This window comes from Oncorhynchus kisutch, linkage group LG20, assembly GCF_002021735.2.
Source record: "Oncorhynchus kisutch isolate 150728-3 linkage group LG20, Okis_V2, whole genome shotgun sequence".
Lineage (NCBI taxonomy): Eukaryota > Metazoa > Chordata > Actinopteri > Salmoniformes > Salmonidae > Oncorhynchus > Oncorhynchus kisutch.
This window is the reverse complement of record NC_034193.2, coordinates 25408727-25434844: the sequence shown is the minus strand read 5'-3', so window position 1 is coordinate 25434844 and position 26118 is coordinate 25408727. Positions and strand designations below refer to the sequence as shown.

At 42.3% G+C, this 26118-nt stretch overlaps 1 protein-coding gene across 2 annotated transcripts in view; it reads right to left on the bottom strand.

Moving 5' to 3' along the window:
• Nucleotides 1–26118, bottom strand: part of LOC109865165 (zinc finger protein 385C) — a 145335-nt gene that overhangs the window by 27952 nt on the left and 91265 nt on the right. The window contains exon 1 of one of the 2 annotated variants that reach the window (XM_031800024.1): nucleotides 18401–18617. The exons of the other annotated variant lie outside the window; for it this stretch is intronic. Within the exon in view, the coding sequence (XP_031655884.1) occupies nucleotides 18401–18410 (10 nt within the window). The 5' untranslated portion in view covers nucleotides 18411–18617. Of the gene's footprint in view, nucleotides 1–18400; nucleotides 18618–26118 lie in introns of those variants that run through there. 2 annotated transcript variants of the gene reach the window in all.

The window sequence follows — 26118 nt, the reverse complement described above, 5'->3', positions numbered from 1 at the left end:
CACCTGGACAAAAGGAACACCTATGTGAGAATGCTATTCATTGACTACAGCTCAGCGTTCAACACCATGGGGCCCTCAAAGCTCATCACTAAGCTAAGTACCCTGGTGACTAAACACCTCCCTCTGCAACTGGATCCTGGACTTCCTGACGCGCCGCCCCCAGGTGATAAGGGTAGGTAACAACACATCCGCCGCGCTGATCCTCAACATGGGGGCCCCTCAGGGGTGCATCCTCAGTCCCCTCCTGTATTCCTTGTTCAACCTGCATGGCCATTCACGACTCCAACACTATCATTAAGTTTGCAGATGACACAACAGTCGTAGGCCAGATCACCAACAACGATGAGACAGCCTATAGGGAGGAGGTCAGAGACCTGGCCGTGTGGTGCCAGGACAACAACCTCTCCCACAAAATGATCAAGACAAAGGAAATGATTGTGGACTACAGGAAAAAGAGGACCGAGCACACCTCCATTCTCATCGCACTCATCTTCATACTCGTCGCCAAACCCACTGGCTCCATGTCATCTACAAGACCCTGCTAGGTAAAGTCCCCCCTTATCTCAGCTCGCTGGTCACCATAGCATCTCCCACCTGTAGCACACGCTCCAGCAGGTATATCTCTCTAGTCACCCCCAAAACCAATTCTTTCTTTGGCCGCCTCTCCTTCCAGTTCTCTGCTGCCAATGACTGGAACGAACTACAAAAATCTCTGAAACTGGAAACACTTATCTCCCTCACTAGCTTTAAGCACCAACTGTCAGAGCAGCTCACAGATTACTGCACCTGTACATAGCCCACCTATAATTTATCCCAAACAACTACCTCTTTCCCAACTGTATTTAATTTTTATTTATTTATTTATTTTGCTCCTTTGCACCCCATTATTTTTTATTTCTACTTTGCACATTCTTCCATTGCAAAACTACCATTCCAGTATTTTACTTGCTATATTGTATTTACTTTGCCATCTTGGCCTTTTTTGCCTTTACCTCCCTTCTCACCTCATTTGCTCACATTGTATATAGACTTGTTTATACTGCATTATTGACTGTATGTTTGTTTTTACTCCATGTGTAACTCTGTGTCGTTTTATCTGTCGAACTGCTTTGCTTTATCTTGGCCAGGTCGCAATTGTAAATGAGAACTTGTTCTCAACTTGCCTACCTGGTTAAATAAAGGTAAAATAAAAATAAATAAATAAATAAATCGACGGAGCTGTAGCAGGTTGCGAGCTTCAAGTTCCTTGGTGTCCACATCACCAACAAACTAACATGGTCCAAGCACACCAAGACAGTCGTGAAGAGGGCATGACAAAACCTATTCCCTCTCAAGAGACTGAAAATATTTGTTATGGGTCCCCAGATCCTCAAAAGGTTCTACAGCTGCACCATCGAGAGCATGGTTGCATAACTGCCTGGTATGGCAACTGCTCGGCCTCCGACTGCAAGGCACTACAGAATGTAGTGCGTACGGCCCAGTACATCACTGGGGCTAGTCATAGACTGTTCTCTCTGCTACCGCATGGCAAGCGGTACAGGAGCACCAAGTCTAGGTCCAAGAGGCTTCTAAACAGCTTTTACCCTCAAACACATTCTGTGTTTTTTCTATGTTTTCTATTTCTATGTGTTTGGCATGGTATGGTTCCCAATCAGAGGTAGCCGTCAATCGTTGTCTCTGATTGAGAACCATACTTAGGTAGCCTTTCCCCACCTGTGTTTTGTGGGTAATTATTTTTCTGTGTGTGTTTGTGTGTACCTCGGTTGCGTCATGTTCTTTGCTGTTTACCTGTTTGTTTTTTGGTTATTTCGGTTTCACTTTCATTAAAAGATGTGGAACTACATGCACGCTGCGCCTTGGTTGATTTATGACAGGGAGTTTGAGGATAGCGAGCGTGACAACTGGTACCCCCTGTATATAGCTTCGTTATTGTTATTTTAATGCTGCTCTTTAATTATGTTACTTTTACTTCTTATTCATATTTATTTATTTTTAAAATGCATTGTTGGTTAGAGCTTGTAAGTAAGCATTTTGTAAGGTCTACACCTGCTGTATTTGATTTGATACGGGAGTCCTTCCTAACTCAGTTGCCAGAGAGGAAGGAAGCCAATCAGGGAATTCACCATAAAGCCAATGGTGACTTTAAAACAGTTACAGAGTTTAATGGCTGTGATAGGAGAAAAGTAGTTACTCCACAATACTAACCTAATTGACAGAGTGAAAAGAAAGAAGCCTGTACAGAATACAAATATTACAAAGCATGAATCCTGTTTGCAACAAGGCACTAAGGTAATACTGTAAAAAATGTGGAAAAGCAATTAACTTTTTGTCCTGAATACAAAGTGTTATGTTTGGGGCAAGTCCAGTACAACATATTAGTGAGTAGCACTCTCCATATTTTCAAGCATAGTGGTGGCTGCATCATGTTATGTGTATGCTCGTAATCGTTAAGGACTGGGCAAAATCCTTTGCACCTGACACTGGGTACGAATTCACCTTTCAGCAGGACAATAACCTAAAACACAAGGCCAAATCTACAATGGAGTTGCTTACCAAGAAGACAGTGAATGTTCCTGGGTGTCCGATTTACAGTTTTGACTTAAATCTGCTTGAAAATCTATGGCAAGACCTGGAAATGATTGTCTAGCTATAAACAGCAACCAATTGAAACAGAACTTGACAAATTCTGAAAAGAATAATGGGCAAACGTTGCACAATCCAGGTGTGGAAAGCTCTCAGAGACGTACCGAGAAAGACTCACAGCTGTAAATGCTGCCAAAGTTGCTTCTGCAAAGTATTGACTCAGGGATGTGAATACTTATGTAAATTACATAATTCTGTATTTCATTTTCAAAAACATTTTCTACAAGTATTAAAAACATGTTTTCACTTTGTCATTATGGGGTAGTGCATGTAGATGGGTGAGAATATATATTTTTTCATCCATTTTGAATTCAGGCTTTAAGACAACAAAACGTGGACTAAGCCAAGGGGTATGAATACTTTCTGAAGGCACTGTATGTTATTTATATTTGAGTAGCATAAGATACATGTATCAAGTAATGTACATTCAAAAACATTGATTTTGAACAATTCCAAAAATCTACCTGCAATATACAGCATGCTGGGAAATATGATAATGATGGGTGTGGTTTTGGTTTAACACTGGTTATTAACATCAACACTGCTTTTTGTTTTGTTTACACCAATGAATGTTAACACCTGAATCAACACTAGAAATGTTACACTAAAAATCAACACGAGGTAACACTGGCCACTTGTCCATTTGCTTTTGGCTAGAATGCCAGTAGCGTCCTTCCAATTTGCCACCTGAAATGTTGCTGTTCTACAAAAGTGACAAATAATCTATCAATAACTATATAAACAGTTGACTACACATTCTCTACAGTAGGTGCAAATACATGGTGCACCCCTTCATTATACAGATGTTTGCTCTAACTATCAACAGGTGGCAAGCCCAGTGGCAAAAGTCCATGTCTGCTACGTTGAGCATAGCATTTGAGTCATGTCTGTATTACTCAGAGGCTATGCTATTTACTGGGGAACGAGCCTGTGTTACAGCAACTGGACCTATACCAGGCACCCTCTTCAGAGGAACAAAGCAAATAACTGGTCACCCAACATTCAGGTCTCCCAACAGTTATCAAGGGAACACTTGTGGGTCCTACACCCAGACATTTTAAAGGTACAATCAGGAAGCTGAGTGCTAACTTGTTTCGGTTCAAAATGAATTTGTATAGTGACTGGGGAAATGGTCTTATTTGGATAAGAATGTTACAAACACCATGATATTGGGGTTCACTAGTATCGACCTACAGTATTTCATTAACGAATGCAGAGAGGACGCTACGGTGCCTTTGCACAGATTCTGTTACCATTTCCTTAAGGATGAACTCAGCATAGCTGAGCTGTAGGAATGTGAGGACCTCTGAATACCCCCTAAAAATAAACTGGCACCAGCTGCACCCATTGAGATAAGGCTGGGCCAATCACTCCATTGAATGGTGCTCAGCAGATGTGCCAGCTAACATATTTCATGTCCGTTGGTGTCTTTCTCCGTCCGATCGACTTCCCAATTAAAAGCATTCAGAATATTAGCGTTCCTCTGAGTCTCAGCAAGACTGGGAGAGTGGCAAGCACAGATGCTTGAAGTGTCTTCTTAATAGCGCTGGAGATGAAAAAAATATGACACTGCTATATCAGCCATTAGTTTGAGACATAGATTTTTCTGGTCATAATCAAGTCATTACCAGAGGGCCGTTACTAAGGTTTGGTCATTTTTGTATGAATATGAAACTAATGATGACAGCTTGCATATTCAGCAGGATACTCCAAATACTGTTGTGAACAACCTCTACCACTTCAAACTGGGAATAGCAACCAGTGAGCGGACATACATATTTGGATCAGGACATGTGAAAAACCCTCTCCCTTTACGATATCCATTCCTAGAATTGATTTAAGCCTTGCCGGTTACGTTTTTGTGAGGTCGGTTCTCCTCAAACCTGCATATTCCCGCTTGGTTGTTGTGACAATTCACTGGATACTGTGGCGCACAAGATTATCGGTCAAGTCAGCAGCACTTATGTGACTCCTTACTGCTGACAAAGTGTTTTGTGTCATAGAGATGTGATGTGCACAATGTGCTATTTGGGGCATTGAGGGACCAGGGGCCGTACTCAAAAAGCATCACATAGTAGGAGTGCTGATCTAGGATAAGGTCCCACCTGTCCATATAATATGATTCATTATGACAAGAAAAAGACAAAACTGTTCCTATATCAGCACTACCATGCTCAGTACTACTCAGCACTACTCTTTGTGAATGCAGGCCCTGGTCCTTTGGTTTTTATCCATTACCAGGTTTTAACTAGTGAGATATAGATTCAGAGTAGAGTGAAGTCATTACATTTTATTCAGGTATCCAGCATTTGGCTAACATCTAAAAGTACTACAGTACCAATTTATAAAGCTAAAATCTAGCCATCTTGGAAGGCAACCGAAGCCTTCTGAAGAGGATGGCAAAACCGCATGATAAAAACCTTCCAAGTAGATAGTGTTCCTACACGCATAATATTTCGTCACAGCTTAATGGATTTTCTAGACATGTCGAGTTCAGCTAACTCACTAACTCGGAGCACTCAGCGAGCAGGGAATTATATCAGTGGTGGAGCCCTCCAGAATCCATCAACTATGACACTGTCTGGACAGAACAAATGCTCTTTTCGCTAAATGCTCTTTTCGCTAATGAGCACCATGGCAGATTTAAACTGACTGACTGACCGATCTTTCTTCACTGAAAACAGTGTCCTTGATTTTCACAGCTAACATATAATGAAACATGTTCGCTGTGCCATCTTCATTCTTTATAATTTTGTCATTATACCATTTAGCAGATACTTTTATCTAAAGTGACATACAGTCACGCGTGCATATATTTAACGTACAGTACATGTGGTCTAGGAAATTGAACCCACTATGCTGGCGTTGCAAGCGCCATGCTCTACCAACCAAGCTACAGTACAGGACCACGTGACCTGTATGAATTCCTGCTTCATCAAATATGCCAAATCTGTTATTTAATGCATTTGCAAAGTATAATACAGTTGGGGGTGAAAATGATTGACACCCCGGTTTTCAATATCTCACCTTGTGAGTATAATGACACTGAGCATTAAAAAAAAAAAGTTTTATAAATTGGAGAACACATTGGGAGGGATCTTACACCATTTCTCCATACAGATCCTTGATATCCTTCGTCTGCGCTTATGGACTTCCCTCTTCAATTCAAACCACAGGTTTTCAACGGGTTTCAAGTCCGGGGGCATTTTCATGTCATCCAACAAATGTAAACGGCTGGAGTTTGCTAAACAGCATTGGCACTTGGATTGGAACCGGTGCTTTGGTCAGATTACATGATGATAGAGCACTTTGGCCACGCACACCAGTGGTGGATTTGGCGTCGAAATGAGAATGCATGAGCAGAAAATAACTCCATACCTACTGTAAAATATGGTGGTGGATCTTTGATCTTACAGGGCTATTTTGTTAAGGTCAACGACATCATGGCTTTTACCCAGTACCAGTATATTTGACTTGTTATTTGAATTGTTTCAAGCCATTCGATTCATGCATACAGGTCAATTAAATATTCGAAAGGTAAAAATAGCAATAGCTTCTTCAAATCCTACAGAATTTTTCCTACGTACAGCAAGGGAGATGCTACGGTTATCAAGTCTGACATTGCCGAAATAAACATTCAGCATGGCTGCAAATCTATCTCATGACTCATGATGACTTACAGGCTACGTACCAATTATTTATCCTTGTTCCCACAGACTGCGTTTGAAGATAGGCCTTGAAATACATCCACAGGTACAGCTCCAATTAACTCAAATTATGTCAATTAGTCTATCAGAAGCTTCGAACGCCATGACATCATTTTCTGGAATTTTCCAAGCTGTTTAAAGGCACAGTCAACTTAGTGTATGTAAACGTCTGGCCCACTGGAATTGTGATACAGTGAATTATAAGTGAAATAATCTGTCTGTAAACAATTGATGGAAAAATTATTTGTGTCATGCACAAAGTAGATGTCCTAACCGACTTGCCAAAACTATAGTTTGTTAACAAGAAATGTGTGGAGTGGTTGAAAAACAAGTTTTAATGACTCCAACGTAAGTGTATGTAAACTTCCGACTTCAGCTGTACTTTTTATAATTTTTAACTTGAGTTTATTTAGTAAATATTGAGGAACAATCTGCAGTGGTACAGGATAGTCGAGGTAATTTGTACATATAGGTAGGTTTAGGTGACTATGAAAGGATAATAAACAGGATGTCACTGAGGACCATGTCAGGACCTTTTTAGGACGTTATTGACAAATTCTGTTATGGTCCCCTGGAGGTTGTCTATTTCCTGGGTTTTGTCCCGCTGAAGTCCCCAAGGACATTCTTGGGACGTTGTGTCATTTCTGACATCTTCCCTGATCAAGGGAGTAGGAGCAGGTAACAAAAATATTGATATTTTCATTTTGAAAAATGAGTCACTAGATTCATTGAGGGACTTTTGTTTTGAAAAGGTCTCCGCTGCCAAAACGTGAGTCACTTCCCCTGCCCACACTCACTGCTTTGTTCTGACTCTCGGTTGTTACAAGCAGAGGGACAGTGTGTGAGTGAGAGAAAAAGCATGGTGCAGCACCACCATCATTATTCACTGCATCGGGGAAACTAATTGTTGTTGGTAATATCACAGTGAGTTTAAGTAAAAAGTGCATGAATGTGAATAAATGTTGATATGTTGGAAAGAACATGAGCAAATCTAAGCTTTCTCAGGGCTAGTAGCTACCAGCAAACAGGGGGTGTCCTGAGGACATTCGGAGACGTTCCCATTAGGTCTTTTAAGGAAAGCCCAAAAATTGTCAAAAACTCCAGTCACCCAGGTCATAGACTGTTCTCTCTGCTACCACACGGCCAGCGGTACCGGAGCGCAAAGTCTAGGACTCCTTAACAGCTCCTTAACAGCGTCTACCCCCAAGCCATAAGACTGCTGAACAATTAATCAATTGGCCACGCGGACTATTTACATTGACACCCCCTCCCTAAGTGGTACACTGTTCAGCTAAAAAAATGTTTTTATCAATGACAATATGATATTATTTATTTAACTAGGCAAGTCAGTTAAGAACAAATTCTTAATTACAATGACGGCCTACACCGGATGACACTGCACCGCCCTATGATCACTTAGCATTGACTTTGAATATGACCCCACCTGGGATTTGAACTCTCAATCTCTGGATTTGGGCTATGCTGATCTTTCTGCTAAGTCACAAAGTCTGTATAATTTCTGTTCCCTACATATTCATTACCTATAATACATCACTGCACTTAGCAAAAGAGACTATTCTCTCATTGATTTATTTGACATACTTCAGCAATTTGAGTTAAGGTTTTTAGTATAGTTGTATTTTTAACAGAGCTGAGATTTACTTAGAAGTGGGGTGAAATCAGTCATTGTTTCAGGTATAGTTGGGTAGCAGGATGATAGGAATGCTGTGAACCAAGAAGTTGTACGTTCAAATCCCAGTTGAGGACATGTTACATAATAATTACTGTATGATAAACATACACAATGTAATGTATGTTCAATTGTGTCAAATACATTAAGTTAAAAGCTGTGTGTGTGCGCACGTGCGTGCTGAGAATTGCCAAAAGACAAAGAGCTATGAATGGATTAGTGGTTCACCAATCAGAGCCTTGATGGGCTTGTCAACAGTAACAAGGGTGATGTGTAATGAAACTAGGGTCTGTGTGGGTGGTGGGAGAATGTTTATTCAAGACCATCAGGTGATGTCCCTGGGACAAACTGGGAACTAAACAAAAAACTCCAGGGGACCATGACACAATGTCCAAAGAATGTCCTTAAAACATCCTTGGGCATGTTCCCAGGACAAACTGAGAACTACACAAAATCTGCAGGAGACCATGACACAATGTCACAAGAAAAACCTAAAAACATCCTTGGGACAAACTGGGAACTAGACAAAACCTCAGGGGACCATGATACAATGTCCTAAAAATGTCCTTGGGGACGTCCCCTCAAAAATCTCGGAACCAGACAAAACTTCCTGGGGACCATTACACAATGTCCTGGTGACCATTTTGTGACGTCCTAACAACTCATTTTTGTTTGCAGGGTAGTTAGCTTTACGTTTAGTCATTTTTAGCTGGGTTTTATCTAACTAGCTATGGCTGGGTAGTTCTGGCATTGTGAAAAACTGATAGCGAATGTTTTGAAGCCAAGAATAAACCAAATCAAATCCAAATTTATTTGTCACATGCGCCGAATACAACGGGTGTAGACCTTATAGTGAAATGCTTACTTACAAGCCCTTGACCAACAACGCAGTTTAAAAAAACAACCTAAAATAACAAGAAATAAAAGTGCCAAATAATTAAGAGCAGCAGTAAAATAACAATAGCGAGGCTATATACAGGGGTACCGGTACAGAGTCAACACGCGGGGCACCGGTTAGTCGAGGTAATTGAGGTAATATATACATGTAGGTAGAGTTTTTAAAGTGACTTATGCATAGATAATAAAAGAGTAACAGCAGCAAAAACGTACAACTGTAGCTACAGAATGACTTGCACAATCACAATCACTGTGTCAGTCTGGATCATAGGGTCAGCAAGTTAGCAATGGATGTACCACCAGTCAAGAAGAGAAAAAAAGAGGACATAAGAGTTCTCTTCAAAGGAGTGCAACGGACTGTAAGTAAGGTTCTTGGCAACTGCTCGCACATCACCGCTGGCAAATTTACTTTTTGCTTAGATGTCTAAGTTGGCGCCCCCCCCTTGGGTTGTGCCGTGGCGGAGATCTTTGTGGGCTATACTCAGCCTTGTCTCGGGATGGTAAGTTGGTGGTTGAAGATATCCCTCTAGTGGTGTGGGGGCTGTGCTTTGGCAAAGTGGGTGGGGTTATATCCTTCCTGTTTGGCCCTGTCTGGGGGTGTCCTCGGATGGGGCCACAGTGTCTCCTGACCCCTCCTGTCTCAGCCTCCAGTATTTATGCTGCAGTAGTTTATGTGTCGTTGGGGCTAGGGTCAGTTTGTTATATCTGGAGTACTTCTCCTGTCCTATTCGGTGTCCTGTGTGAATTTAAGTGTGCTCTCTCTTAATTCTCTCTTTCTCTCTTTCTTTCTCTCTCTCGGAGGACCTGAGCCCTAGGACCATGCCTCAGGACTACCTGACATGATGACTCCTTTGCTGTCCCCAGTCCACCTGGCCGTGCTGCTGCTCCAGTTTCAACTGTTCTGCTTTATTATTATTGGACCATGCTGGTAATTTATGAATATTTGAACATCTTGGCCATGTTCTGTTATAATCTCCACCCGGCACAGCCAGAAGAGGACTGGCCACCCCACATAGCCTGGTTCATCTCTAGGTTTCTTCCTAGGTTTTGGCCTTTCTAGGGAGTTTTTCCTAGCCACCGTGCTTCTACACCTGCATTGCTTGCTGTTTGGGGTTTTAGGCTGGGTTTCTGTGCAGCACTTTGAGATATCAGCTGATGTACGAAGGGCTATATAAATAAATCTGATTTGATTTGATTTAACTTCATCGCAGTGAGTATGGGTCATGGGGGTGTTCCATTTCTTAAGACCTTGTTCGGTGCTATCATGATCATGGCAGGAGAGTGACAGCCATGAACAGACAGACAGGCAGAGAGGGAGAGAGAGGCTACAAACCAAAGATAGTAGTAAGATAGTGAGAAGTGCCTTTCCAATCTCAAGCTCATAGAGTTCATGATCTGTCATAGTGTGAATCAAGCTGAATTATCATATATGATCTCTGATGAAATGATAGCAGCTAAAAGAGATTCTCCGGTACTTTTGTATACTTTTTAGACAGTAGTTCTGAAAGTAGTACTCACGAGACAAAAGTGGTCCCCAAAAATTGCGTACTACATCACATATGTGCAGATACAGTGGGGCAACATGCTTTCGGGCTGTTTTTCTGCAAAGGGACCAGGACGACTGATCCGTGTAAAGGAAAGAATGAATGGGGCCACGTATCATGAGATTTTGAGTGAAAACCTCCTTCCATCAGCAAGGGCATTGAAGATGAAACGTGGCTGGGTCTTTCAGCATGACAATGATCCCAAACACACTGCCCGGGCAACGAAGGAGTGGCTTCGCAAGAAGCATTTCAAGGTCCTGGAGTGGCCTAGCCAGTCTCCAGATCTCAACCCCATAGAAAATCTTTGGAGGGAGTTGAAAGTCCGTGTTGCCCAGCAACAGCCCCAAAACATCACTGCTCTAGAGGAGATCTGCATGGAGAAATGGGCCAAAATACCAGCAACAGTGTGTGAAAACCTTGTGAAGACTTACAGAAAATGTTTGACCTCTGTCATTGCCAACAAAGGGTATATAACAAAGTATTGAGATAAACTTTTGTTATTGACCAAATACTTATTTTCCACCATAATTTGCAAATAAATTCATTAAAAATCCCATCTCATTTTTTTCAGTCATAGTTGAAGTGTACCTATGATGAAAATTACAGGCCTCTCTCTCTTTTTAACTGGGAGAACTTGCACAATTGGTGGCTGACTAAATACTTTTTTGCCCCACTGTATGAGCACAACGTCATTGCTCTCGCTCTCACTCTGCTGTGTGTGCATCTTGCTAGCTGTCACTCAAATGGCAAGGGGCTGATGCATATTGGCTGAAACTTGAATTGCTAAGAGGCTGGCCCACACGGAGAAACATTTTGGGAAAATGGCACCCCACAGCTTCCAGAAAACAGTCACTTTCAAACTAGGGATTTCGTGGCTAGTTGAGGTAAATCAGTAATTCTGCTCATAGATTATGTATGTACACATTGACGTATCCAGCCCAAAGCAGGAGGTTTAAAAAATACTTAGTAGTCGCCAAAGTTCCGAAGTATGTCTTTAAGTCTAGGGTGCATTGCATGTGTTAACTTCATGAAAGAGAGAGGCAGCCATGAATATATTGTATTTTTGATAATTGTGTAGAGTGGATATTGATTAATTCATGCCTACCACAGACAATATTTTGATAGTTTTGGAAACTTTAGAGTGTTTTCTATCCTAAGCTGTCAATTATATGCATATTCTAGCATCTGGTCCTCAGAAATAGGCAGTTTACTTTGGGAACGTTATTTTTCAAAGAATAAAAATATTGCCCCCTAGTTTCAAGAGGTTCATACTGTAGGGATCGACGGTGGAGACGAGAAGCAGGTACAGGGAGTGAACATTTAATGAAACACGGACATGAAACAGAACAGGAACAGCATCTGGACAGGGGAAAAATAACGACATCGATGCTGACACAGCCCTCAATCGCCAGAGGGAGAGCCGGAGCAGGCATGACACCTCCACCCTACCTGACACCCTAGACCCACTCCAATTTGCTTACCGCCCCAATGGGTCCACAGACAAACAACCACACTGCACACTGCCCTAACCCATCTGGACAAGAGGAATACCTATGTGAGAATGCTGTTCATCGACTACAGCTCAGCATTTAACACCATAGTACCCTCCAAACTCGTCATCAAGCTCGAGACCCTGGGTCTCGACCCTGCCCTGTGGAACTGGGTACTGGACTTCCTGACGGGCCGCCCCAGGTGGTGAGGGTAGGTAACAACATCTCCACCCCGCTGATCCTCAACACTGGGGCCCCACAAGGGTGTGTTCTGAGCCATCTCCTGTACAGTCTGTTCACCCACGACTGCGTGGCCATGCACACCTCCAACTCAATCATCAAGTTTGCAGACAACACTACAGTGGTAGGCTTGATTACCAACAACGACGAGACGGCCTACAGGGAGGAGGTGAGGGACCTCGGAGTGTGGTGTCAGGAAAATAACCTTACATTCAACGTCAACAAAACAAAGGAGATGATCGTGGACTTCAGGAAACAGCAGAGGGAGCACGCCCCTATCCAGGACAGTAGTGGAGAGGGCAGTAAGTTTTAAGTTCCTCGGCGCACACATCACGGACAAACTGAATTGGTCCACCCACACAGACAGTGTGGTGAAGAAGGCGCAGCAGCGCCTCTTCAACCTCAGGAGGCTGAATAAATTTGGCTTGTCACCAAAAGCACTCACAAACTTTTACAGATGCACAATCAAGAGCATCCTGTCGGGCTGCATCACCGCCTGGTACGGCAACTGCTCCGCCCACAACCGTAAGGCTCTCCAGAGGGTAGTGAGGTCTGCACAACGTATCACTGGGGGCAAACTACCTGCCCTCCAGAACACATACACATGTCACAGGAAGGCCATAAAGATCATCAAGGACAACAACCACCCGAGCCACTGCCTGTTCACCCTGCTATCATCCAGAAGGAGAGGTCAGTACAGGTGCATCAAAGCAGGGACAGAGAGACTGAAAAACAGCTTCTATCTCAAGGCCATCAGACTGTTAAACAGCTACCACTAACATTGAGTGGCTGCTGCCAACATACTGACTCAACTCCAGCCACTTTAATAATGGAAGAATTGATGTAAAAAAATGTATCACTAGCCACTTTAAACAATGCCACTTAATATAATGTTTACATACCCTACATTACTCATCTCATATGTATATACTGTACTCGATACCATCTACTGCATTTGGCCTATGCCGTTCTGTACCATCACTCATTCATATATTTTTATGTAAATATTCTTCATCCCTTTACACTCGTGTGTGTATAAGGTAGTTGTTGTGAAATTGTCAGGTTAGATTACTAATTGGTTATTACTGCACGGTTGGAACTAGAAGCACAAGCATTTCACTACACTCGCATTAACATCTGCAAACCATGTGTATGTGACAAATAAAATGTCATTTGATTTGAAGTACAGAGAGTGAACATTTAATGAAACATGGACATGAAACAGAACAGGAACAGTGTCTGGACAGGGGAAAAATAACGACATCAATGCTGACACAGGGAACAAACTGAGGAACAGACAGAAATAGAGGGGTAATCAACAAACTAATGGAGTCCAGGTGAGTCCAATATTGCACAACTGCATGTAATGATGGTGAAAGGTGTGCGTAATGGAGGGCAGCCTGGAGCCCTCGAGTGCCAGAGAGGGAGAGCGGGAGCAGGCGTGACACATACCCATGGTATACGGTCTGATATACCACGGCTTTCAGCCAATAAGAATTCAGGGCTCGAACCACCCTGTTTATAATACAGTATAATAACTGTATTTAATTTGGAAAATATTACGTTAGGTTTCAAACCATACAGTATGTGAGAAGCAGTAGTAACAACCTGACATAGGGGAAGTGAGAAAAATATGAGGAAATTAATCATACAGTTTATTTAATTGAATATACAGTATCCACAATAACAGTCACATTGGAATTCAGTACAGTATGAATGGCCATGGTCCTAAGACTGATTGGACTGTAACAGAGTAAGTGCCTTTCTGCAAGGCACCCCTTAGACTTGTAAATGTGCCCATTTGTAAGTTAAGATTTGTCTGTATCCTTTTCTCACGTCACTAGAAATGAGCATTTAATGCCAGAGTCACTGCTACGCCCCTAGCCCTGATAGATGTCACTCCTAACACGTATCTTCCTCAAATCCTAACATCTAGCCCAAAAAACAAATTTCCATGGGCTTCGTGGGTTCATAGTCTATACTCAGCGGGATGCCAAGTACATCAAATCTATCTGACAATGGAACACTGACCCAGAACACTGACCTAGCCAATAGAGGGAAAAAAATGATGGATTGTCCCAGAGGGCAAAACTGGTTGGAATTAAGTCATTATGAGTGTTAGTGACCTAACAATATGACAACATTGCCATGACGACTTGATCTTGAAATTAAAAAGCCACCAATACCTAGTTGTAGCAGAGACCAGTAGCTGGTAGGTAGGTTAGCTATATGACCTATTCTCAACCAAGCAAACCATTTTACAACCACAAATGATGTCTTTAAGCCTTTAAGGAAGTATTGTCTAGTATTGGTTATTCTATCCACTGCACCAGAACCCTTGTGGGCAGCCCCGGGGTGTGGGCGGTACATATGCCTGTCCCGGGGGGGTCATCAAACATACCAGCCAGTGTGCCAACTCCCAGTGACATTATCAGACAGGCTAATCAAGCCCATGCTGTCACCACTCTGTAATGACTAATGCTAGCCATCACTCTCAGCAATGTTGCCCACAGCGGGGAGGGGAGCGGGGGGACGCACCGTTGGCACACCAGAGACTTAATGCGCCACACACTGTGGGTAGCAAACATGTGACCAGAACTGAAAAAAAAGGATTGAGAATAGAGCTAGATGCTGGTTAAAAGGTATGGTGGCTATGCTATGCATTATCGATGCAAACATTACTGCCACTGTAATCAGAATCATTATTATTATCATCAACAACAACACCACAACATCATTGTCTATATTTTGTCAAACTCGCATTTAGGATCTAGGGAATCCAATGATTTGTCCGGTGCGGTCCAGATCGGCCTTGATTTGGCACCAAAATAGAAGTCTATGATTGGTTCAGATTACGTCAAGTCTGGACCAGCCTTGATTGGGCCCAAACTTGGTTCAGATTTGCTCCGTTCCTAACTGGCCTTGATTGGGAACAAACTTGGTTCAGATTTGGTCTGGTCTGGACCAGCCTTGACTTATCCCAAACAGATTTGGTCTGGACCGGCTTTGGTTGGGTCCAAACTTGGTTCAGATTTGTTCCGGTCCAGCTTTGATTTGGCCCAGAATTTGTTCAGATTAGGTCTGGTCCAGATCGGCATTTGTTTGGGTTAAACTTGGTTCAGATTTGGTCTGGTCTAGATTTGGCCGAAACATAAACATCTATGATTGATTCATATTTGGTCCGGTCCAGACCGACCAAATTTGGTCTTGTTTCGGGACATAGCTCATTCGAATAATACCTTGTGTGGTTCATTTTGACATTTCGGTCATTTAGCAGATGCTTTTATCCAGATCTACGTACAGTCAGTGACATGTAGATGTAAGTGAAATTACGTACGATTGATATTTGGCCGTAGAAACGACCAAAAAGTATGCATTTTCAATGGCTGTAAAATACACATTTTCAACATCTGTAAAATATGTAAACTTAAGAACTGAAAATGAAAGTAGCCCTCATTGTCCATAAAATACGTATTTTCAATGTCCATAAAAATATGTGTTTTCAAAGTCATAAAATACATATTTCCAACACTCACTTAGAACTGAAAATGAAAGTGACTTCAACATATGTAAAACATGCATTTTTCTCACTGGAATACAGCTATGGTAGCGGTTTGCTTTTTTGTAACAGAGAGAAACCTCAGTTTGGAGCTACAAATCTAAGACATGAGGAAACTATATTATAATCACAATTATGGATGATATAACTGACTTGGTTGAAGACAACAACAAAGAGCATTCACACCACACCACTGTTCCATCGCTCAACACTGACACAGACAAGGGAATTGTCCCAAATGGCACCATTTTCTTCTCTAAAGTACTGCACTAAATACGGAATAGGGAACGCATCCAACAATTTCTCCATAAAAGATTGTCAGCAGCCCAAGCTCAAAGTGATACTGGCAGGAGAATAAAAACAGCTGCAGCATCACCACAAGGCAACTACAGAACTATCTCCTCACAACCGCCTCCCTTTGATCTCCCTAATCTTGTTTTTAAAGAAACTAGCGTGGGGCTCGGGCTATGCCGCCATGGAGTACTGCATGCATTGCAGCCTGTGTTCATTCCTAGCTGATATTATTCAACATCTACAGTGCCTTCAGAAAGTATTCAAAAACCCTTGACTTGACACAAAACTCGATCCTTTTAGCACATTATTTTCATAACAAAATACATAAATATCTCATTTACATAAGTATTCACACCCCTGAGTCAATACTTTGTAGAAGCACCTTTGGCAGCGATTGCAGCTGTGAGTCTTTTAGGGTAAGTCTCTAAGAGCTTTGCACACCTGGATTGTACAATATTTCCCCATTAACTTTTTAATTCTTCAAGCTCTGTCAAGTTGACTGTTGATCATTGCTAGACATCCATCTTCAAGTCTTGCCATAGATTTTTAAGTCGATTTATGTCAAAACTGTAACTATGTCATCTTGGTAAGCAACTACAGTATAGATTTAGCGATGTGTTTTAGTTTTTTTTCCTGCTGAAAGCTGAATTTGTCTCCCAGTGTCTGTTGGAAAGCAACCTGAACCAGGTTTTCCTCTAGGATACTGCCTGTGTTTATAGCTGTATTACGTTTATTTTTATCGTAAAAAACTCCCCACTCCTTGCCGATGACAAGCATACCCATAACATGATGCAACCACCACCATGCCTAAAAATATGTGGTACTTAGTGATGTGTTGTGTTGTATTTTCCCCAAACATAACATTTTGTATTCAGGACAAAAAGTACATTTGTTTGCCACATCTTTTGCAGTATTACTTAATTAAGTGTCTTATTGCAAACAGGGTGCATGTTTTTGGATATTTCTATTATGTACAGACGTTTCCTTCTTTTCATTCTCTCATTTGGGTTAGTACAACTACAATGTTGTTGATCCATCCTCAGTTTTCTCCTATCACAACCATTAAACTCTGTAATTATTTTAAAATCACCATTGGCCTCATGGTGAAAGCCCAGAGTAGTTTCCTTCCTCTCCGGCAACTGAATTAGGAAGGATGCCTGTATCGTTGTATTGACTGGGTGTATTGATACACCATCCAAAGTGTAATTAATAACTTCACCATGCTCAAAGGGATATTCAGCGTCTGCATAAAAAAAACACATCTACCAATCGGTACCCTTCTTTGCGAGGCATTGGAAAATCTCCCTGGTCTTTGTGGTTGAATCTGTGCTTGAAATTCACCACTCGATTGAGGGACCTTACAGATATTTGTATATGTGGGATACAGAGGTGGGGTAGTTATTAAAAAATCATGTTTACCCGCTATTATTGAACACGGAACGAGTCATTTCAACTTATTTTGTCATTTGTACATCTTTACTTCTAAACTTATCAAGGCTTGCAATAACAAAGGGGTTGAATACTTATTCACTCAAGACATACCAGTTTTTTGTTTTTTGTTCATTTCAAACATTTCTACGAACAAAATTCCACTGACATTACAGGGGATTGTGTTTAGGTCAGTGACACAAAATCTCAATTGAATTCATTTTAAATTCAGACTGTAACACAATGTGGGAAAAGTAAAGGTTTTGTGAATACTTTCTGAAGGTGAAGTACATATATACATATGAGATGGTACATAAACATAAATAAATATTTAATACATTTTGATAATTTGTTTTTTTATCAAGATATTTCGTACAAAACCCCTTTTTTTATATTACCAGAAAAAACACTTGTGTATCATCAATTGGCTACAATTAGCCTAGATCAGCTAATCAGGACCACAGAGATCACAATAATTGTCTGTGACAATATGGTCAGCGATACCAATTCTGTCCTTCCCTTTGAAACGACAACACAATTGTTCATTTTTTTGTGTTCTTCTCAAAGGGTCAAATCGGGGGAAAACAAGGATGCTTTACACTTGAGTGTTTTCTACTGCAGACACTGATTGCTACCGTTGAAAATTGACATTTGACAGTTGCAGGGATAACTATACTACACAAATTCCCTGTGTCTGTCACAAATGACAACCGACGGTAAGAGTGCTATGAATGCTATTTCAAATAGGCTAACAATATTTAATAATGCAACACAACATGTGTACAGTACTGACAATCACTGTTTTTTTACAGACTTTCAAGAAACCTACGAGACAAATTAAATGACAAGTTTGCTAGCACACTTTCTCAGACATCCACTCAGACATCCACTAAGTAAACATCACTTACCTAGAAGCATGGTGCCGGGTATTGTGATTCGTTTTTTAAACTCCTATCCCTTTGAAGCTACAGATTCCTGGTAAATATTGCCACAATGTTCCCTAACGTTCTCCAAAAGAAACCCACCTAAAAGAGCAGCCTATTTCTCTCTCACTCTTCTGCGCCTGCCTCTCTCACTCTACTTCCCTCTGTGCAGTGGTAGTCTTTTGTCAGTCAACTCAATGACACATCGCTCTGCTAATCCAATCTGCCGCAGCTCACAGGAATGATACACATGCGCCTCAATTAAAAGCTTCATGCTACACTGATCAGTGTGCCAGGGGGAGAGGGAGAGACAGAGAGAAAGGAACAGAGATTAGGGGGAGAGGGAGAGAGAGAAAGCGGGAGAATAAAGAGTGAGAGAGAGAGGAGTGGAGACAAGGGGGAGAGGAAGGGAGTGGGAGGGAAAGAGAAAAAGAGTGGGAGATGAGTTGGTGTTGGCCAGCACCAACTGTTTCCTCTTAACCCCCTTCACCCCTCGTTGTCTTCTTTCACTCTCGCTCTTGCCATCCAACTGGCTCTCACAACTATTCTGTTTTTATTTCGTTATTCACACCTGCATAATCCCTGCCAGATAGCAGAAAGATCAGTCTATTTACAATGGCTTTTTAAAAAGTAGTGTGTTTTTAAAAAGCCATTGTAAATAGACTGATGTTTCTGCTATCTGGCAGGGATTATGCAGGTGTGAATAACGAAATAAAAACAGAATAGTTGTGAGAGCCAGTTGTGAGAGCCACCTGTTGCACTCATGTCTGTAGCCATGAGATGCTTTGAAAGGCTAGTCATTGCTCACATCAACACCATTATCCCACTCCCTAGACCCATGCCAAGTCTAGGTCCAAGAGGCTTCTAAACAGCTTCTACCCCCAAGCCATAAGACTACTGAACATGTAATCAAATGGCTACCCAGACTAGTTGCATTACCCCCCCCCCCTTCCATTTACACCGCTGCTACTCTCTGTTGTCAACATCTATGCATTACTATTACCTCAACTAACCGGTGCAGCTGCACATTGACTCTGTACCGGTACCCCCCTGTGTATAGTCTTGCTATTGTTATTTTATTGCTGCTCTTTAATTACTTGTTACTTTTATTTCTTATTTTTACTGATATTTTATTTTATTTTAACTGCATTGTTGGTTAGGGGCTCGTAAGAAAGCATTTTACTGTAAGGTCTACACATGTTGTATTCGGCGAATGTGACTAATAACATTTGATTAGGTTTTTCCACATTTTTCAACGTTAAAGCCTTATACAAAAATGTATTAAATGTTGTTTTTCCCTCATCAATCTAAACACAATAGCTCATAATGACAAAGCAAAAACAGGTTTTTAGACATTTCTGATTATTTATTTAAAAAAACTAAAAAAACAGAATGAATACATATACATAAGTATTCAGACACTTTACTCAGTACTTTGTTGAAGCACCTTTTTGGCAGTGACTATGGCCTCAAATCTCCCAAGTGGCACAGCGGTCTAAGGCACTGCATCTCAGTGCAGTCCCTGGTTTGAATCCAGGCTGTATCACATCTGGCAGTGATTGTGAGTCCCATAAGGCGGCACACAATTGGCCCAGCGTAGTCCGGGTATGGCTGGGGTAGGCCGTCATTGTAAATAAGAATTTGTTCTTCACTGACTTGCTTAGTTAAATAAAGGTTACATTTTAAATGTAAATAAATAAGTATTCATGGGATATGATGCTACAAGCTTGGCACACCTGTATTTGGGGAGTTTCTCCAATTATTTTCAGCAGATCCTATCAAGCTCTGTCAGGTTGGATGGGGAGCGTTGCTGCACAGCTATTTTCAGGTCTCTCCAAGAGATGTTCAATCAGGTTCAAGTCCGGGCTCTGGCTGGGCCACTCAAGGTCATTCAGATACTTGACCCGAAGCCACTCCTGCATTATTTTGGCTGTGTGCTCAGGGTCGTTGTCCTGTTGGAAGGTGAACCTTCTTCCCAGTCTGAGGTCCTGAACTCTCTGGAGCAGATTTTCATCAAGGGTCTCTCTGTACTTTGCTCCGTTCATCTTTCCCTCAATCCTGACTAGTCTCGCAGTCCCTGCTGCTGCCAGGTTCATGTTCCTCCAGACGTGAAGCTTGGCATTCAGTTCAATCTTGGTTTCATCAGACCAGATAATCTTGTTTTCTCATGGTCTGAGAGTCATTTAGGTGCCTTTTGGCAAACTCAAATCAGGCTGTCAAGTGCCTTTTACTGAGGAGTGGTTTTCATCAGGCCACTCCACCATAAAGGACTGATTGGTGGAGTGCTACAGAGATGATTGTCCTTCTGGAAGGTTCTCCCATCTCCACAGAGGAACTCTGGAGCTCTGTCAGAGTGACCTCACCTCCCTGACCAAGGCCCTTCTCCTGATTGCTCAGTTTTGCTGGGCGGCCAGCCAGCTCTAGGGAGAGTCTTGGTGGTTCCAAACTTCTTCCATTTAAGAATGATGGAGGCTGCTGTGTTCTTGTGGATCTGTGCCTTGACACAATCCTGTCTCGGAGCTCTACGGACAATTCCTTCGACCTCATGGCTTGGTTTTTGCTCTGACATTTACTGTCAACTGTGGGTCCTTATATAGACAGGTGTGTGCCTTTCCAAATCATGTCCAATAAATTGAATTTACCACAGGTGGACTACAATCAAGTTGTAGAAACATGTCAAAGATGATCAATGGAAACGAGCTGCACCTGAGCTCAAAGGGTCTGAATACTTAAAACCTGTTGAAGCGAGGCGTTCCCCGAGGAACGCCACCTCCCCCGTTCAGCTGGAACGGTGGCGCATGGAATGCAAAAATATTCTTAGAAATATTTAACCTCCACACATTAACAAGTTATACACACAAGTGTAAGGGGATAAATAATATGTACATAAAGATATATGAATGAGTGATGGTTACAGAGCGGCATAGGCAAGATACAGTAGATGGTATCGAGTACAGTATATACATATGAGATGAGTATGTAAACAAAGTGGCATAGTTAAAGTGGCTAGTGATACATGTATTACATAAAGATGCAGTAGATGATATAGAGTACAGTATATACGTATACATATGAGATGAATAATGTAGGGTATGTAAACATTATATTAGGTAGCATTGTTTAAAGTGGCTAGTGATATATTTTATATCATTTCCCATCAATTCCCATTATTAAGTGGCTGGAGTTGAGTCAGTGTGTTGGCAGCAGAAACTCAATGTTAGTGGTGGCTGTTTAACAGTCTGATGGCCTTGAGATAGAAGCTGTTTTTCAGTCTCTCTGTCCCAGCTTTGATGCACACCTTCTGGATGATAGCGGGGTGAACAGGCAGTGGTGGTTGTTGTCCTTGATGATCTTTATGGCCTTCCTGTGACATCGGGTGGTGTAGGTGTCCTGGAGGGCAGGTAGTTTGCCCCCGGTGATGCGTTGTGCAGACCTCACTACCCTCTGGAGAGCCTTACAGTTGTGGGCGGAGCAGTTGCCGTACGAGGCGGTGATACAGCCCGCCAGGATGCTCTCGATTGTGCATCTGTAGAAGTTTGTGAGTGCTTTTGGTGACAAGCCAAATTTCTTCAGCCTCTTGAGGTTGAAGAGGCGCTGCTGCGCCTTCTTCACGATGCTGTCTGTGTGGGTGGACCAATTCAGTTTGTCTGTGATGTGTACGCAGAGGAACTTAAAACTTACTACCCTCTCCACTACTGTTCCATCGATGTGGATAGGGGGGTGTTCCCTCTGCTGTTTCCTGAAGTCCACAATCATCTCCTTAGTTTTGTTGACGTTGAGTGTGAGGTTATTTTCCTGACACCACACTCCGAGGGCCCTCACCTCCTCCCTGTAGGCCGTCTCGTCGTTGTTGGTAAACGAGCCTACCACTGTTGTGTCGTCCGCAAAATTGATGATTGAGTTGGGTGAATAGGGAGTACAGGAGAGGGCTCAGAACGCACCCTTGTGGGGACCCAGTGTTGAGGATCAGCGGGGTGGAGATGTTGTTGCCTACCCTCACCACCTGGGGGCAGCCCGTCAGGAAGTCCAGTACCCAGTTGCACAGGGCGGGGTCGAGACCCAGGGTCTCAAGCTTGATGACGAGCTTGGAGGGTACTATGGTGTTAAATGCAGAGCTGTAGTCGATGAACAGCATTCTCACATAGGAATTCCTCTTGTCCAGATGGGTTAGCTAAATTTCCCTTTGTACAGATGGGTTACCTATTCGGGCGATAAGCAAATTGGAGTGGGTCTAGGGTGTCAGTTAGGGTGGAGGTGATATGGTCCTTGACTAGTTTCTCAAAGCACTTCATGATGACGGAAGTGAGTGCTACGGGGCGGTAGTCGTTTAGCTCAGTTACCTTAGATTTCTTGGGAACAGGAACAATGGTGGCCCTCTTGAAGCATGTGGGAACAGCAGACTGGGATAGGGATTGATTGAATATGTCCGTAAACACACCAGCCAGCTGGTCTGCGCATGCTCTGAGGGCGCGGCTGGGGATGCCGTCTGGGCCTGCAGCCTTGCGAGGGTTAACACGTTTAAATGTTTTCCTCACGTTGGCTGCAGTGAAGGAGAGTCCGCATGTTTTGGTTGCGGGCCGTGTCAGTGGCACTGTATTGTCCTCAAAGCGGGCAAAAAAGTTATTTAGTCTGCCTGGGAGGAAGACATCCTGGTCCGTGACGGGGCTGGTTTTCTTTTTGTAATCCGTGATTGACTGTAGACCCTGCCACATACCTCTTGTGTCTGAGCCATTGAATTGCGATTCTACTTTGTCTCTATACTGACGCTTAGCTTGTTTGATTGCCTTGCGGAGGGAATAGCTACACTGTTTGTATTCGGTCATGTTTCCGGTCACCTTGCCCTGATTAAAAGCAGTGGTTCGCGCTTTCAGTTTCACGCGAATGCTGCCATCAATCCACGGTTTCTGGTTTGGGAATGTTTTAATCGTTGCTATGGGAACGACATCTTCAACGCACGTTCTAATGAACTCGCTCACCAAATCAGCGTATTCGTCAATGTTGTTGTTTGACGCAATACGAAACATATCCCAGTCCACGTGATGGAAGCAGTCTTGGAGTGTGGAATCAGATTGGTCGAACCAGCGTTGAACAGACCTCAGCGCGGGAGCTTCTTGTTTTAGTTTCTGTCTGTACGAAGGGAGCAACAAAATAGATTCGTGGTCAGCTTTTCCTGAAAGGAGAGCGGGGGAGGGCCTTATATGCGTTGCGGAAGTTAGAATAGCAATGATCCAAGGTTTTGCCAGCCCTGGTTGCGCAATCGATATGCTGATACAATTTAGGGAGTCTTATTTTCAGATTAGCCTTGTTAAAATCCCCAGCTACAATGAATGCAGCCTCAGGATATATGGATTCCAGTTTGCAAAGAGTCAAATAAAGTTTGTTCAGAGCCATCGATGTGTCTGCTTGGGGGGGAATATATACGGCTGTGATTATAATCGAAGAGAATTCCCTTGGTAGATAATGCGGTCGACATTTGATTGTGAGGAATTCTAAATCAGGTCAACAGAAGGACTTGAGTTCCTGTATGTTGTTGTGACCACACCACGTCTCGTTAACCATGAAGCATACGCCCCCGCCCCTCTTCTTACCAGAAAGATGTTTGTTTCTGTCGGCGCGATGCGTGGAGAAACCAGCTGGCTGCACCGACTCCGAGTCTCTCCAGTGAGCCATGTTTCCGTGAAGCAAAGAACGTTACAGTCTCTGATGTCCCTCTGGGATGCTACCTTTGCTCGGATTTCATCAACCTTGTTGTCAAGAGACTGGACATTGGCGAGAAGTATGCTAGGGAGTGGTGCACGATGTGCCCGTCTCCGGAGTCTGACCAGAAGACCGCTTCGTTTCCCTCTTTTACGAAGTCGTTTTTTTGGGTCGACGGCTGGGATCCATTCCGTTGTCCTGGGTGAAGGGCAGAACACAGGATCCGCTTCGCGAAAGTCATATTCTTGGTCGTACTGATGGTGAGTTGACGCTGCTCTTATATTCAGTAATAAGTTATATAGACAGGTGTGTGCCTTTCCAAATCATGTCCAATCAATTGAATTTACCACAGGTGGACTCCAATCAAGTTGTAGAAACATGTTTTTGCTTTTTTTGTCATTATGGGGTATTGATGAGAAAAAAATCCTATTTAATGATTTTTATTTATTTAACTAGGCAAGTCAGTTAAGAACATTAAGAACAAGTTCTTATTTTACAATGACGGCCTACCAGGGAACAGCGTGACGGGGCAGAATGAGATATTTTTACCTTGTCAGCTACAGGATTCAATCCAGCAACCTTTCGGTTACTGGCCCAACACTCTAACCACTAGGCTACCTGCCTCCCTGTAATGTAACAATATATGGAAAAAGTTAAGTGGTCTGAATACTTTCCGAATGCACTGTACATACCAAAAGGCTAAAATCTATTGGTGTGGTCGCTGCGTGTTGTACTAAGGCTGTTTAGTATTTTTTACAAGAGGTTGAACATTTATTTTATTTAATAATTAATAATAAATAAATAAATATTTTTTTGAGCTATTAAGTCTCTCATAGACTCTTTATTTCATCTTTCCACAATTCATCCCATTCTACCTCCAGGGCTAGCTCGCACTATACGCGGACCACACGCTGTTTATTATTATTATTATACTTTTTTTTAAACAGTCTTACTGTTCACAAAACACAAGGTGCAATTTCGAAATTGGGTAGTGCACCAGGAGTTTTCCTCTTGTTATGTTAATTACCGACAGACCTATCCATAAAGCATGACTAGAGATTATTTCAAGCATAACCTCCAAGGGACCCCATTGATTTTGTTATAATGTTTGAGTCACTCAGACAGTTTATGAACACACATACAGTAAGTAGGGTTGCAAAATTCGGGGAACTTTTCATAAATTCCCTGATTTTCCAGAAATCCTGATTAGAGGATTACAGATTTCCTGCTTATTCCCTCCTGATTCCGGGAAACCTTCAACCGGAGTTTTGGGAAAACCGAGGAATTTATTGAAAGTTCAGGGAATTTTGCAACCCTACTAATAAGCCATGGCAAAATGGGTAAAAATGCAAAAAAAAAAAAAAAAAAGGTATCTCCGCATCATGTAGAATTGCAGGAAATTAAGAGAATTTTGTCTAGGTCGCCAAGACTGGGGGCCTCTAAAATGTTCTTGCCCAGAACTCCACATTTGTGACTAGTTTCAGGAAACTAGGCATATGTCGCAAGTCACTACTTCACAGGAGCGCCATTTGAACGTAAATATACATTTTTTCATCAAAGTATGTTTTTTGGAAGAAATGCCTTCTGGAACATGTGAAGTTTCATGTGCCTTAATAACAAACTTGTATTCCAGCCATAAATACAAATAAAATTGTTAAATTACGAGCCTAGTTGTTTTATCCACGGAAAAAGACAGGAACCTCCCTGCTAGCCATGATTAGCTAAGATAATGGATGGGCTGGACACGCCGAGAGATGAGTTTGGATTGCTCTGCCATGTAGCATGCTTCTGTCTATAACGTTAGCTGTTCAGTATGTGTTGATATGTCCTTTCTATCGTGCTGTTTTTTAAAAGATATAACGTTGGCCATCGAGAACTACAAAAGTTTTGCTGCTTTTCTCAACAACGTCGATGCCCTGAATTTAGCAGGCGCTATCAACAGATCAATTGGAAAAAGTGATGGGTTACTCTCTGCACATGCCACGGTCAGTGTAAACCGGAGTGAC